This window comes from Solenopsis invicta, chromosome 4, assembly GCF_016802725.1.
Source record: "Solenopsis invicta isolate M01_SB chromosome 4, UNIL_Sinv_3.0, whole genome shotgun sequence".
Lineage (NCBI taxonomy): Eukaryota > Metazoa > Arthropoda > Insecta > Hymenoptera > Formicidae > Solenopsis > Solenopsis invicta.
In genome coordinates, this window is record NC_052667.1 from 7232926 (window position 1) to 7249967 (window position 17042).

The window sequence follows — 17042 nt, forward strand, 5'->3', positions numbered from 1 at the left end:
ATATTGCGAAAACGGTGGAAATATTGTGGCAATATTGCTAGAATATTCTGTATAGACAGTGGCAAAAAACGAAATAATGAAGAATTTGACTTACACAATAAAAATGAGCATATTTTGTCGCAGTTTTAGGTAAATTTAAACTTCTAAACGAATAAATGGATCCAAATAAACTTTTGCACAAATATTTATAAGATTACTAATATATGTGTAAAAAATTTGATTTAATTTGTAAGAAAATTTCTCATGCACTACTTGCTCGTGAAATTTACAAATGAATACTATAAATTGCAATTTTACATAAGAATCAAGAGTAAATAAATAAATACTTTTAAACTTGTAATAAAAAAATTGTGCTCAAATTCTACACAGATATTCAAACGTAATAATAGAACAATCTATCACATTTTTATACTTTTGGTAATATTTGGAAATGTGACACAATACATCCTAAATTATCTCACTAAGGCTTAGTAACTATTATCTAATTGATTATCGTTAAACAAGCTCTTCTTCTTCAGTGTACACGCTGATGGATTCGTATAACGAGAAGTGCTTATAAATGTAGGCGGCAACAGTAAAGTGAAAGATGCTATGTTTAGTCTCGTTTTGAGACCAAAGTAAATCAGCAAACAAGAGTATTGTAGAGATACGCTTCCGATTATCAGGTAGACACAAAGCGCGCCACTGAGTAAATTTACCAAAGTCACAGTCTAGCTTATAGACTGTGCCAAAGTAAAGCATAGGAGAACGGCGTGCCGCAACAGGGAGGAGCGAATTTAAGAAATACATAGATGACAGCGAGACGGACTGTGTCTGTTCTCTTTATTATTGAGAATATAGACATCCAGTCCTGCAAATGTAGCCTAATTGTAGCCTGCCTCGATTGAGCCGTCCGGTTTGTGATACGGAACGATCAAAAGAGTTAAAAGGAAAATAATATATTTAATGTTTTGTACGTCTTTTCAAAACTTTTTCTCGAGCAAGAAATTTTGGAGAAACATTACTGCTACTTTGAGTGAAAGTGCATCCACAAAGTCAAGACTTGGAGGGTTTTGTGACAAACACCAAACAACTCCAAAAAGTTTTAGGAGACAGAAAAAACTTTTTAAATTCAAATCATTCGTTAAGTAAATATGATAATATTTCTTTGGACATACAATAAACATAAAAATAAAATTGTAGGTTTTAATTAATATTTCGAGGAGATCCATTTAAAAAAAAGCATCTGGATTTATTTGATTCTTATAGAAGAATATTATATTTATTATGTGTTTACCACATAATATTTTACATTTATTTTTATAACATTTATATATTTTTATAACTTTTTTGAAAACATTAATCATGATAAAACATGAAAAAGGAAATATTAATTGAAATATCATTAAAAATATAAAATATATAATTTTACATTTCTTTTTGTACAAATTTAGTAAAAATTTTTTCTCTAAACATATAATAGATATACGAACAAATTTTAAAATCAATTTTCTCAATGAATATTGAATGTAACACACAATGGATATTATAATATTAGACATAAATGTGTTATATGAAACACATCACGTACCCATAGTATTTCTTGAGCAAGACTCTTCTAATTTCTGTTCCTAATATCTAATCCATACAGCGTAGAACTTGCAACAACATTGTTGCAATGTTGAAATAATATTTCTGCAAGCTTCTGTGCTGTAATATTTCTCCATATATGTATACATGCAGAGCCTCAGGTTAATATTTAGAAAAATTCATAATCAAATCTCTGGAAATCACTTGTGTGCTTGGTTCTTATCAGAAATTGTATATTTATTATATTTATATTTCCTATTTTCTGTTTGATGCTTTGACCTGAAAATTGTTCACGATAATTAATGAAAAATAATTTTGTGCCATAACTTATAGATTTTTTTTTAATGGACTTGTTTGGTTTTTGCAGAAAGCACTTCATCTTTTTCTCACACTTTTTTGTACTTTATAAGTTGCGAAATATTAAAATAACAGTATTTTTATGTAGACAAGATGTTATTGAATGTTATTTTAAGCTGTCAAAATTAGTAATAAAAATGAATCAGTACTGTGTGAGTGCAAATTCACCCACAGTGGCATTCAAGAGTAAAGTTTTAACTCGATTATATCCATAACGAGGAAACCGACTTTCTTGGTAAAAACTGTATTTCTTTTTTTAGACGTATCACATCTCGTTCATGAATCAAGCATCGTCATCAATATCTCGCGAGTGTATTCGCGTTGCGTTTAATCGAAATGCCGGAGAGTTTGTGTGAAAAGGGGCGCTTTTAGATGCGGAGTCATAGTAGAAATATTGTATGTTGTAACATCGTTAAATCGTGTTTTATATTCACGTTCACATTTTTAGAAATATATAAATATAGTATAGCATTGCAAAAATCTTGAGACTTAATACAATTGTTATGCCATTAAGTTATATATATACATATATATATTTGAAATTAAATAGTACGCACCGCTACCGCATGTTCCATTGTATTTCCTCTCCACGCGCAGCTTTCCTCCGTTGCCATCTTTTCGCGTAGATCACGTCCGCGGTAACACAGTCGGGCGGTTGCATTTCATGATTACCGTGTAAGCTCTTCAGCAGCTGGAATTGATTAATTTACGTCAAGAATCTCGATATTTCACATTTCCAAATCCAAATGTTAATCGCACGCAAGACATACTTGTTTACATTCTTGTGACAATACGACGGAACGACCAGAGCAAAAGAAGATCGCCAAAAACGATGCTCGCGCCGTCACGCATGGCGGTTGGTGGAGAAGTTTCGAAAGTCGCGCCGTTCCGTAGACAACTTCACGCACAGGCTGACGCGCGCAGCTACGGTGCTGCACCTATTGTTCCTGGCCGCAACTATCAGTCACATTTCACACACCTGATTGGATGTGTTCTAACGAGCCTTCTGCTCGACTTCCAATGATGACAGATTAAGGGCCATTTGCACCAACTCCGGTTAACTTAATTGGCTGATTTGTCTATCGGAATTGACCAATCGTATTTGTTGTTTTTACTTAACGACAAATACGATTGGTCAATTCCGATAGAAAAATCAGCCGATTAAGTTAATCGGCGTTGGTGCAAGTGGCCCTAAAGAATATCTTCAAAAATTAGAGTTTTGTTATTTCTGCGAGAAATTTCTGAGAAGATAAAAAGTTTACAATATAGGCGACGCAATCAACGCATTGCAGACGGTGCAACGCAGGTGGTCACAGTAAAATAAAATGCAAATTTAACTGGACAAAATTCTAATGTTTTAGAATTTGTAACATAATTATATTAACAAGAATAATTGAAGAAGAACTAACAACAAAATTACAGAAAAATACAAATTTTTGGAGAATTGTAGTGAATATTTGTTGAGAATTTTTCGATATTTTTTCTGCAAGATTAATTTGCAAAAAAATTGAGAAAAAAGTAAAATAGCAAATTTTTAGTGCAATTGCAGAATATATGCAGAGAAAATAAAAAGAAACTGTAAAAATATTTGAAAAAAATTTTTTGCATTTTTTTCTGCGAAACCTTTCTATTTACAAAGAAATGTAAGAACAACAGAAGATTTTTTTATCAATACACGGTACTGCTAGTAGATTAACACAGAAGTTCTGTAAGCAAAACAATTTTCGTAATTTGTGCGCGTAAGTAGTTTTTTTGTGAATAAAAAATCATCGACTAGAATAAAAAGCGCATCATGTTTTTCATTTTTGTTTTGACCACAATATTTTTTGAAAGCTAGTCCCCAAAATTGAACTCTAGATTTAAAAAAAAATTAAGACAATTGTCATAATTTTCTTGAAATTTAATTAAATTTAAAATTTAAATGTTCGTGATTATTTTCAAACTAAAATTATATTAAAATTTCATTGAAATTTATCTATTAATTTTTTGTAATTTTATTATATATTTCTGTACAATTTTCGCGCAAAGTGGCCCATTTTTTAAACAGCAGAAAAATGTGCAGAGAACTTTGTAGAGAAATGTAGTAAAACATTTTTCTGGTTGTAGGATAACGTTTTTTAATACGATTGATTCTTTTTCTTAGCTCTATTCAGATTCGAATGAATAAACCAATCATGTTAGAGAATCATACAACAGCTACAAAACTACTTTCCTCTATTGAACGCAGCTATTGGCCGCATTTAGTGGTCTCAATAGTTGAATGAACGCTCTGTTATTGGTGTATTCTTCTAGATCTAAAAATTTGATTGGATGATCTACAAGAATACACCAATAATAGTAAGCGCTCACTGAATTCCGCCAGTGACGCATGCGTGGCGAGGTGGGATTTGAATTTGAACGAGACGCAACGAGCGTTCAGTCTTCCGTCGACCGTTGGCGATGTGGCGGGTGTTTGCGGGTGTGTTTGTTTTTCGAGTGCGGTGACAGACGCGAGGTCAGCGAGGCCGATACCCCGAATTAGGATACTTGTTGGAAAGATAATTCGAGATGTCGGACAGTATTAAAGTGGCCATCAAAGTCAGACCGCTCATTAAGAGGGAGAAAGATGATAATTTATCGTTGCAATGGACGACTCAGGGAAACACCATTGTGGCCTCGGATACAGAGCTCAAGAAGCGAGCTGACGGTGGATTTGAGTTTGGTACGAAGTTAATATGCTAATATGAACCCGAATTTCGAAACGCATGTTCGGGACACATTTTATTTGCTCAGTTTTATTTGGTTCTTTCTCAAAGATTCCTCGTCGGCGCGACGCAATAGATCTCCTCTGTTGTCGATTTTTGACCTTTCCCCTTCAATTAAATGCTTATCTTGTTTCGCTTGAGGTATCAAAAACGTATATACTCCACGAAGTGCAGCTGAGAAAACTATTCAATCAAAGTTGTGCAATGTTTTGAAATGTCATGTGGGGTTATGGACGTTATGGTTTTCACAGACAAATAGACAATCGTCGGCGTTATGCCATCTTTTGTTCTTAATCTTTTTTTGACAAGGTCAGGGTCGGAAAAGATCCAATTATATCCATTTCTATAAATATAAATTAACCTTAATCTCGGTTTAACTTGCTTTTTATTTATTTAGTTTTAAGTATTAGAAAAATCTCGGTTTAGCTTATTTTTTATTTTTTGTAATTCTTAGCACTTAAAAAAACAAGAAAGACTATCAAAGTTAACATTTCTACATTGATGGAAATGAACATTAAAAAACTTTATTATATGTTTTTATCTATAAATAACAGGGGAAGAAATTTTGTATTTATTTTTACTTATTTCATTGATCAGATGAAAAATGAACATAGCATCAGGATCTGATAAATCTTATCTTCTTGAATGTTCTGAAAATCTTTGTTATTAGAAACTTGGCACAAGACTCACAGATTATTTATATTATTACATGCTGTTGCATTGCAGATCATATTTTTGACATGAATGCCACTAACAATGATGTATTCAACGATGTTGTAAGGCCTATTGTCGATGCTGCTGTGAACGGCTTTAACGGCACAATATTCGCTTATGGACAAACAAGTTCTGGCAAAACCTATACTATGATGGGTACCTCAGAAGAGCCTGGCATAATACCTTTGGCTGTTGAACATATATTTGACGCAATAGCCAACATACCAGGACGCGAGTTTTTATTAAGGTGGATACTGTACTTATTATAATAAACAGAGTTGGGCAATTTTTAAACATGATTTTTTAAACGCAAAAACTTTGATTTATTAACTTTTCGTCTAAGTTAATTTTTTCCTAAATTTATGCAAAAAAATTTTATAAAAGAAAAATACACATAAAAAAAACTTTATTTGATATAAATTTAATTTAAATAAAGTTTTAATTGTGATTATTCATATTATAATTGGTTTGAGTAATCTAATTTTAAAACTAACAAATTTTTAATTTTATAGAATAATACCCATATTCATAGTCCCTCTTTAAGATATGAGGATTCGTTGTTTCTGTCTGTCTTTGTTTTGCATAAGATAAAATGTAGCATGTGAGATAAAGACAGATAATGACAAGGCATTCTTGTTTCTTAAGAAAGAACTATGAATACAGTTGTAAATAATGCTTTTCAAAATTAATTTTTAATGTAAAATAATTTAATTTCAACACTAGTTAGTTTTTTGTTGATGCGATTTGTAAGGTAAATAAAGTTTTTTTTATAAGCTATCAACTTTAATTAAAAAAAATAACCTAAAAATATTAACTTATCCTGATGATTTCTGGAATTTTCTCATTTTTAAAAATTGTTATTTGTACAAATCTTGTAACATTGTTAAGAGCATTTTAGACAATGTATTAATTTTTCAGGGTATCGTACTTAGAAATTTATAATGAAAAAGTCAATGATCTTTTAAATGAAGATTCAGATCTAAAAATACATGAGGATGTCAATGGTCAAGTGTTTGTGAAGTGTAAGGAAGAACTTACAAACTGCCCTGAGGAAGTTTTATCGATAATGAAGAAAGGTAATAAAAGAAGAAGGATAGGTGAAACCAACATGAATGACCGAAGCAGCAGAAGCCATACAATATTTAGAATTGTAAGTATGCCAATTTTCTTTAATATTAATAGTGGCATTGGAAATGAATGGGATTATAGTCCCTAAACTTCACTTAAATCCAAAGAATTCGTCTGTAACTTGCTAGGTCAATTTCAACTCAATATTACATATCAAATCTGGTATGTAATAAGGAAGTATGACTTAAGGAAAAGGAAATATGTGTGAGGTATTGATTGGGATTGAATTTGAGAATCAGCTGATCATGAGTCAATTGTTTTCACATAGTCACGCTTTTTTTCTCGCTTCTTTAATCCTTAAACACATTATTGAACGCCTCTTGAAACTTTGAACGCTTGCTGTGTGAAAATGGAATGAGAGAAGTTACAGAGTAGTTGGAAAAAAAGTTTGAAGTTTCCTCAATCGATCATTATGATTGACTAACTTCGTTGCTTAACGAAAGTAAAATAGCATGAAAGTAAAGTTTTTTCAAGCTTAGACCCCATAATGTGTTTAAGGGTTAACACTTGTCTGCGTATTCAATTGGATACACATTTAGTGTTGCATGTATCAATTTGAATGAACACATCTACTTGCTATGTATACGAACAGATCTCAGTTTACATTTACACAATTACAATTTAAATTTACAATTACACATATTTACATGCAATTTTCACTTTTGTGAAAGTTAGGTACAAAATAAGAGTACGCCACTAAGGATCAGTTGTAAAAATCTGTCCAGCAGTCAAATTAATAACGGGTTAATTAATATTGTATGTGAAATAGTTTGAAAGAATTATTGAATACTAGGATGTTTATTGGAAAAAACTGGAATTTTCAATAGATTTTTTTTTATCTTTGAAAATAGATTTTTATAGAATTTTATTGATACACAGAAAATGTTAAGAATTCTACTTTTTTTAAGTATTTTTTTGAAAAAATCTTTTTTCCTCATTTTTAATGCAAAATGTTGACGATTAATTAGCAATAACCCACATATATGTAGTACATTCTTGGGCGATTTATGAACTTTATAAAAAAAAGTCAGTAATAGCAAGACATCTAAATCGAGATGTGCTTAATCAAGTTTCAAATTTTGTATTTTTCGTTTGTGTGAACTATATTCGTCTATTATAGATAAATCATATGCCATTTAGTTTATATTATTTCTCTATTCTTAATGTTTTCTCAATTTAATATTTAAAAATAAAATGGCTTTTCTTTGGATTATACGACTAAGGAACATTAGAAAGTAATATAATCAAATAAATTTATTTTAAAACTGCATAAAAAAATTCCATAATCTAATCTGGAATTTTGAGTAAAATTCTTTTACAAAATTTGAGTAAACACTCTAAATAAAATTATCTTCAATAAACTTTAAAGTTGTAAGACAAAAATGCCATATTGCAGACGATCGAAAGTCGAGAGGTTGGCTCTAACCTGGATGAAACAGTAGTAAAAGTTGGACAATTGAATATGGTAGATCTTGCTGGTTCGGAAAGAGCACGTCAGACAGGTGCTACTGGTGAACGTTTTAAAGAAGGTCGTCATATTAACTTATCACTTTCTACATTGGCCTTAGTAATAAGGCAATTGAGTGAATCACAAGATGCTCCGAAATTTATAAATTTCCGAGATAGCAAGTTAACAAGATTACTTCAAGCTTCTTTGGGCGGCAATGCAATGACGGTGATGATATGTGCAGTGACACCGGCCGCGTTAGATGAAACTCAATGCACATTGTTGTTAGTATTTTTGATTCTTAAATCATTTCAAATATATATTAATATAGATATAAATTGTAACTAATATTTTTTATAAAACAGATTTGCATCCAGAGCCAGGAATGTAAAAAATAAACCTGAACTAAATGAAGTTATGTCCGATGGTGTACTTCTAAAACGTTATGCGAAACAAATAGATAAGTTAAATGCAGAATTAGAGGTAAGAGCCTATATTGACTGATATACACTACCAGTACTAAAAATTTATAATTTATGTAACATGAACTTTTTAGTACTAGCAATGTATATCAGAACATTTTTATTATAAATATTAAAACATGTATATTGAATTATTATAAAGAATTTCATTTTTTCAACAAATTTTAAATATAAATTATGTATTATGTCTTACAAGATAATAAGATCCGATAAAAGCTTAAAAAGCAAGTAGCAGTATTCCAATAAATGTTCTAAGATCTGTTAACTCATGCAATAAATTTATTTGTTTAGAGAATGAAACAGCTAACTGGAACGACTGATTTTCAAGAGATGGAATCTAAAATGCAAGAGAAAGATCGCATTAACCAAAATTTGGAAGAACGCGTTAGATTGTTGCAAACTCGAATAGTGACTGCTGCTAATCGCAATAGTACAGTATCGTTCAAGACTAAGGAAAAGAGGAGACAAACTTGGTGTGGCACTGGTGCATTTAATAAGGCAAATGCATCCATGTTTCAAGCAAATTTGTCACCAATTAAAGAGATGTCACCTATGAAATCATATAAAAGAAGATCTAATATTATGGATACATGTAAGTTAACTTTTTACTGATGCAAATTGAATACATATATACATATACACACAAACACATATATATAACTTAAAATCAGTAAATGCTATTTAGAATACTGTAAAATTATTTATATATACATATATTGCATTTATGTTATTTTACAGCATTCCAAATAGCCTTCACTGATTTTGAATTGGAGCTGATAAACAATGAAGCAAATCGTGACGAAGAGAACGACGAAGAAAGTGATGAGGATAACTTTATCACATATCGTAAACAGAATCATGTTACATTTATGGATAATATAACTGTTCACAAATCGCCTATAATCGACTACAATGACGACAATGCCATATTTGAGAAAGTTGATGCATCTGCTCAGACTAAAAGGTAAAATAGTAAATAATACCGAAAACTTAATTTATTTTATTTGTTTTATCATTATTTTAATAATTCTTTTTTATAACTAGCGATCAGTCTCCTGATACACCAAAACAGACACTGCGGAACAGAATTCGCGATTTGTCAGAAGAATATTCACAGCTTCAAGAATTTACAACTTTAGAGAAGCAATTATTTCTTGACGACCATTTGGCTGAACTCCAGAAAAATCTTGTCAAAATGTCACAATTGGAAAAGCAATTAAAGCAACTGGAAAATATTGCGTCTGACAAAGACGCTTTTGAACATATAGCAACTGATCTTCGTAAAAAATTACTTATAGCTGAACAACGTTATACTTTGGCAGAAGATCAATTAAATGCACAAAAAGCAGAGCTACAGAGAATACCAGATTTGGAGAAAAAAATTAAGCAATTGTCTGCACAAGAGATAGAGATGCGAAATGTTCCAGTGCTAGAACTCCAGGTAGCCCTTCTTACAGCTGAAAAAGAAGGGTACGAACTTGTTTCATCTGAATTGCGAAAGAAGCTTAACGAAGTTGAACAACACAATATTTTATTACAAGAAAAATTAACACATAATGCAGTAGAAAAATCTCTTATGGATTTCTCGATTAGTGAGAAAATTTCTTCCGAACAAGATGAACTGCAATGTAAAATAACCGATATTCAAAATAAGTTAACAGAAGCAGAGCTAAGCAATAATTCAATGAAAGATAAACTAGAGGAGCAACGGCAAATGCTACAAAATCTTCAAGAAGAAAAAAATGTATTTACTTCTGAAATGCAAAATAAACTGAAAGAAATGGAAGAAATTAATAATTCGCTGAAAGATCAGCTAAAAGAGCAGCAGCTGGAGAAAGATAAACTAGAGGAGCAACGGCAAATGCTACAAAATCTTCAAAAAGAAAAAAATGTATTCACTTCTGAAATGCAAAATAAACTGAAAGAAATGGAAGAAATCAATAATTCGCTGAAAGAGCAGCTAAAAGAGCAGCAGCTGGAGAAAGATAAACTAGAGGAGCAACGGCACATGTTACAAAATCTTCAAGAAGAAAAAAATGTATTCACTTCTGAAATGCAAAATAAACTGAAAGAAATGGAAGAAATCAATAATTCGCTGAAAGATCAGCTAAAAGAGCAGCAGCTGGAGAACCAAAAACTTCAAAATCAAGAGAAGCAAATTGCACAACTTAAATCTGAAAATCACGAATTTAAACGTACTATTGATGAACTTCAAGAGCAGCTAACAGAAACAAAAGTAATAATGAACACAAAGGAAGATGAACATCAACAAGAGTTGCTTAATACACTTCAATATCTAAATGATATGAAGGAAAAAATGGAATTTGAACAAATCAATGAATTAAGAGACCAATTGAAAAATGTAGAAGCGGTAAATGATTCAATGAAAAATAAATTATATGAACAAGATCTATATATTCAAAAAACTTGCAATTTAGAGAATCAGGTTGAAATTCTTGCGATGGAGAAAAATGAATTCAAAGGTATAATTACTGAAATGAACGAGAAATTGAAAGAAAAAGAAGTAGAAAACGCTTCACTGAAAAATAAATTAAATGAATATGAAACAAATACATACGAAACTGACAGTTCAGAGATTGCAAATAAAGTTCTTACACCTGAAAATGAATCTGAACAGGTTATTTCCGAATTGCAAGAAAAGTTAAAGGCAGCAGAATTGAATAACAATTTAATGAAGAACAGAATAAATGAACAGGAATTGCAATTGCAGAAAAATCGTGATATGGAAAAAGAAATTGAATGCCTCACGTTGAAAACAAAGGAGTTCGAATCTATGGTTAACGAATTGAGAGAGAAGTTGGTCACTCAACATAATACTTCAAGAGATGAATCGGATGGAAAACAATTACGAAAGATTCAAAAAGATGCACAAATCGCAAGTTTGATATCTGAAAAAAATGAACAGGATTCTGTAAAATTGCATGAACAGTCATTGAAGAGTCCCGAAAAGGAATTTACAGACAATCAGAACAAAGACGAAGTTAATTATCTGAAGAGTCGTATAAATGACTTGCAAAGTATCATTCGGGATATAGAGAATGAAAATACATATTTGAAAGAACAGACAGCGAAATCGATACCGAATAACGAACAACACAATTTGAGTAACGGCGACTCGTCGAAGATTGTAGATCATGATTTATCGATCACGAGGATGTCTATAGACGAGGATAGTGCTAAGTTATCTGCGGATCTTGTTTTGAAAAATCAGGAATTGGACGAAATAAAGCACGATGTGCAAAGCTTGAAGGCGGATATAGAAAACTTGCATCAAACTATATATTTATTGACAACCGAGAACAGCGAATTGGCAAATAAATTATTGGCTGAGAAAGAATGCAATGAGAAAGCAACTATTCAGTCTCAACAGACTATTGATGAGCTTTACGCGCGAAACTCAAAGATAATGGATGAAAAATTAGAGCTGCAGAATAATTTAGTAAATCTCAATGAACAATTGGAAACCCTTTGCTCGAGGATGCCCGAGGTGAACTTAAACGAAGAACAGATAATTCACAAATATGAAGAACAGATCAATACATTGACGGAAAGGAATACAGAATTGTTATCCAATATCGCAGACAAAACGAAAGAACTCGAGATGTTGACCGAAAGTAAGTCGCTTCTGTATGAACACGACTGCATGTATAAAGATAAATCAACGGATCTTATGGAGAAATATAACTATTTAATAAGTGAACACGATGAACTTTCCACTGAATTGATGGACAAAATCGAAGAGAGTGAGGGGCTGAGACAAGAGTGTGATATTCTAAAAAGTAAATTGGAACTGTCACTGCAGAATAAAGAAAGCACCGCTAATAATGATGTGGTACAATTGAGAACGGAGAATACTCTTTTGAAGACCGAGCTGGTGGAGCTGAAAGCTAACATAAAAACTTTAACCGAAGAAAATTCAAAAATGTCTAGTCAATTAATAGAAACTATAGAAGATCTAGATAATGCACGGAAAATCAATTCTTGCAACGATACTATGCATTTATCAACATTATTTAATAATACCTTGATGAATGATACATTGAATAAATCTACATTAGATGATAATGCCGAGGCGAAAATTTTAAATCTGCAAGAGGAGGTTAATCATCTCACGCATCTCAACAGAAAGCTCAGCGATCTGAAATTGAGTACCTGTACTCAGTGTATACATCTGAATGAGTTAAATGAAAACCGAAGAATGCTGAAACTTCAAGTGAAGACTCTTAATCGTAAATTGGAGCATTTGCAGAGGAAGTTTAATAGCGAGTCCGCAATAAGTGATGCACTCATTCTAAAAGCTAAAGAAGATGTAAACCTAAGTGTGTGCAATTTATCTCTCAACGCCAGTTTTTCGGAGAATATGAATATCAGTTTTGTCGAGGAAAGACTTCAATCTCTAAATAATGAATTGCAAATTTTGAAGGAGGATCACAATAAATTGTCGGATCTGTATAAAGACAAATGCAATGAGGTCGAAGAACTGCAAAATAACACCATCACGGATTTAACGTCGAACGACGACTTGAATTCCAGCATTAAGAAATCCCCAAATAGAACTTCATTGAGATTAGAAAATATCGTGAAAGTTATGAACGAATTACAAAGTGATTTCAAAAACATAAAGGGACAAAACGAAAGTATCAAGTCAGATCTTACAAAGTTCATTAACGAGAAAGAATTGCTGCTAGAAGAGATTAATACGTTGAAGATCGCTAACGAACAGTTGCTGCAAAAGTTAACGGAAAGTGAACACTTGCATGCTACTGCGTTGGAAAAAACTGATATTCTTGAAAATGAGATACAAGACATGATGAAAAAGCTACAGGAGTTTACTGTACAACGTAAAGAGATCGAAAATGCAAAGCTGCTCCTTGAAGTAGAAGTGGAAAGTCTGAAAGAAGACAAAGCAATGAAGGAGCAAACAGCAAACGAATTACGCCAAAGCCATTCCTGTTTAGAACGTGAGTTAGATATAATTAAGGAAGAAAAAGAAGTGCTTAACAACGATATTATTCTTTTGGAGCAAGAATATAAGAAACAACTGGAATCGTTAAAAGCAACGAATGAAGAGTTGAACACCTCTAAAGCAGCTATCTCGCAGGAATTCGCAAATTATTCTAAAGAATCGGAAAATAGATTGACAGAGCTTAATGAAAAGATAACTAAGTGCACTTCCGAAAACGATTACCTAAAACAGGAATTGATCAAACTGCGCGACGTAGAAAGTAAACTTGAGAAGATGAAAACTGAGTACCAGTCCAAGTCACAGCAAGACAAAACATTAGCCGAGGATAACAAGAAGCTCAAAAATTTATTGAACGAGGTCTCTAAAGATATCATTAAGGAGATAAAGTGTCTCAAGCCTAAAGTCGACACTCAGGAATTCGTAGATAAATCTGTGGACGAGCTGTTTCAAGTATTTTTACAAACTGTTTTGACAACGGAGAAAGAAGTAATAAAGACTATGCGAAACCAATTCGAAAAGGAGAAACAAAATCTCGAAGATGAAAAGCGACAGAGCGTGGACGCGGAGAAACGTACGTCGTTATGGGCGAAAGAACTGGAGTGCGAAATAGATAAACTTCAGAAGGACCTGAACGAGCGAGAATCTGCATCCAAGGAATTGCAGAAAGAAATAGAGCGCTTGAAGCATCTTTTGGATGAGAGTAATCGCGATAGAGAGGCATTGGGAGAAAAGAACAGTCTGCTTGAGGCAGATCTCAATAACTTGCAAATTGAATATAATAAATATTCCAAGATTGACACAGTGAACGAAGAGGCCATTATTACTGCGCAGAAACGAGAGAAACAGGCGCAAGAGATGATCAGGAATAAAGAAACGGAATTTCAGACGAAGTTGAAGTCGGAGAAGGAAGCGTATAATAAACGAATCGAGGATCTCGCATGTACGATAGAGTCCTTCAAGACGAAGAACATGGAACTGACGAGTAACATCGAGGGTCTCGAGGCTAATCAGAAGCAAATGAAAAACATTATCGACTTGAAAAGCAATGAATTAATAAAGAACAGTCAAATGATTCAGAAAAAGCAGGCTGAATTGGAGCAGCTCACGGAGGTTTGCAACGATTTGAACAAGGAACTGGAAGAAAAAGAGCTATGTATAACGGAGATCAGGGAGCTTTTGAAAACTAAATGCGACGAGCTGACTGAATATAAAGCCAATCTTGAGACTGTTGTGCCCGAGAACGAGCTCTTAAAGCAACAAGTCAGCGAACGAAAAGCCAGCATAGAGCAGTACAAGGTAGAAATAGAGTCCCTGAAAATGGAAAATAAGAAGGAGATCGATGCGCTTAAAGATCAATTGAAATACGAGGAACTGAAGAGTATCGAGTTGAATAGACAAATAGCTGAATTAAATACCAAGAACACAGTCTTGACAGAGGAGATAAATGCCTCAAGGGACAATTACTCAGCGTTACAACATAAGTGCACGATGTTAGAAAAACGAGTCAGAAATAGTACGAGCAAGGTCCTAGCGGAAGAACAAATGGAAGAGCTGAAGGACTTGAACAGGTCTTTGCGAAATAATTTGGACGGTGCCAGTAATAGGATAACGGAATTGCAAGCTACGAAAACCGATCTGATGAAGCAGTTGGTCACTTTAAGTAGTCAATATGACACGGCGTGCAAAGACAATGAGGAATTAAGGGAAACGCTGTCATCGTACAAGTCCAGACATAACGACACGTATACTGCCTGTGAGAAGTATGACAACTTGCTGCAAGAGAAAAATAAAGTTGCATTAGAGCTCGAAGCGACGAAAGTACAATTAAATCAAAAGAACAAGGATATAGAGAATTATATCAGCGAGATAAAGGCATTGACGGAAAAGAACAAGGAACTGGATCAAGAATCGGAAGAGTTGGCAGAAGTTATTCGCGAACACGATAATGAAAACGCGAGGCTTCAAGATAAGTATTACACGTGTCTGAACGAAGCTGATGAGCTACGAGACAAGATCAAAGCTCTCGAGCAGAAGATACAGAAAACGAACGTGTCGGCCTCCGACAGGCCTCACGGCGATGAGTGCAGTTGCGGTACGTTGAAAAACAAGATACGGGAGTTGCAACTGGAGGTGGTGTCGAAGAATGGAAAGATTGCGACGTTGGAGCTGCAAATACGTAGCGGAAGTTTCCCTTATCAGACAAAGTGCAAAGAATTACAGGAACACCTATCGGCGTATAGTAACAAGGTATTTTATCATAATTTAATTATTACGCACATCGTGTGATAAACTATTGTGAACGATTGTGAGTTCGAATTTTTAATTTTTAATGCTCATTGCTCTTACAGAATAGCGAGTTGAAAGCGGAAATTAAACGACTGCAGATGGCCATGTTGCGCACAAGCGCAAAAGAATGTGATGTATGCAAACAGAGACTTGTAAATAGAAGGCATCAAGCGTGCCAGACGATGCCGACCAACTTATTGCGATTTTGTAGCACGAGCAGCGGCATAATCGATGTAAGTAGATATATATATATATATATATATATATATATATATATATATATATATATATATATATATATATTAATATCCCCGAACTGGAGCAATAAGTGTCTACGTTTTAACAAAATAAAAGGAAAAAATTCCGTAAATGCAAGAACATTTTTTTTTTTTTTCATTGATTACTTCTAAAGTATCACTGTTTTTATTTGCCAATTTGTAAATTATTTGTGTTTCGTATAATTTCATACAGGACGATATCAGAATAACGAAACTGGAGAAAGAAAAACAGATCATGAAGGAGGTGTGTCGATCTCGAAGCAAGACTATAAAGGAACTCGAGAAGAAAATAGAGCAGTTCGAAAAGTTGTTGCATTCCAAAAATTCATGATCTGCGAAAACATTTCGTCACGTTGCTACATACTGACCAAACTTTATCGATTACTATATGTATATACTAAAATAGCCTTATGTACCTAATTTATGGCCTTCTATCATATGGCATTTGAATAGACAATAATTATTTTAAAAGTTCATATAACGTATAGAGCATATAAGATGTAAATATCACGTTTTTACTGTTTTACGATAAAGTGTAATTTCGTATTTTTATAACATAAAGATGCAAACTTATTTTATACATCGACTACAAATACATCGATAACAATATATATTGAAATATTTTTTTGTCAATTTTACTAGTTCTTTAAGATAATATAACTCCTGTGATATGTGAGGTTTAAACTTAATTAGGATATAGGGTGTATATATAAAAGTATTATATAATCAAAATAAATTTGTATAGTTATAAAAATTAAACGTTAGTTGCTATGCGCATTATGCCTTCTAATTTACATATTTTATATAATTTTTAAACAATACTAATGTAGTATTATCGTTTATAATCATTATGTAATATTCTTTTTAAAATAAAATTACAAGTAATCTATGTAAAAATCTATAATCTCTGAATAAATACAAAATAAAGAATTTATACGAGATTAAATTTATATTGCAAAATAAAGCTCAATGAGGAAACGATTCTTGACTTGTATAAAACAAGTTTGCAAATTGATATCTTAAATATTACAAGTAATAACATGTAAAAGA

The 17042-nt window shown here is 32.6% G+C and overlaps 1 protein-coding gene and 1 long non-coding RNA gene across 2 annotated transcripts; one reads left to right on the top strand and one right to left on the bottom strand.

Annotated features, from left to right (window-relative positions):
- Positions 1-1666: 1666 nt before the first annotated feature.
- On the bottom strand, positions 1667-2952 carry LOC120357544. Its single transcript, XR_005574545.1, has 2 exons — positions 2697-2952; positions 1667-2617 (listed from the first exon to the last, which is right to left on the bottom strand). It is a non-coding gene; the product is annotated as an uncharacterized LOC120357544 (long non-coding RNA).
- A 1397-nt stretch (positions 2953-4349) lies between these two features.
- LOC105203422 (kinesin-related protein 4) lies at positions 4350-16900 on the top strand. Its single transcript, XM_039448228.1, has 10 exons — positions 4350-4627; positions 5397-5631; positions 6303-6534; positions 7909-8243; positions 8325-8442; positions 8733-9033; positions 9180-9405; positions 9486-15675; positions 15777-15947; positions 16186-16900. The coding sequence occupies exons 1-10, from the start codon at positions 4474-4476 to the stop codon at positions 16321-16323; spliced, it is 8100 nt and encodes a 2699-aa protein (XP_039304162.1). The 5' UTR covers positions 4350-4473; the 3' UTR covers positions 16324-16900.
- Positions 16901-17042: the final 142 nt, after the last annotated feature.

What these genes read in the sequence shown, in the direction of transcription:
- LOC105203422 (XM_039448228.1), top strand. Translation starts at nt 4,474, where the DNA reads ATGTCGGACAGTATTAAAGTGGCCATCAAAGTCAGACCGCTCATTAAG. An exon ending in TGACGGTGGATTTGAGTTTG is followed by an intron (nt 4,628 to 5,396) that starts GTACGAAGTTAA and finishes GTTGCATTGCAG; the next exon opens with ATCATATTTTTGACATGAAT. An exon ending in ATCTAATATTATGGATACAT is followed by an intron (nt 9,034 to 9,179) that starts GTAAGTTAACTT and finishes GTTATTTTACAG; the next exon opens with CATTCCAAATAGCCTTCACT.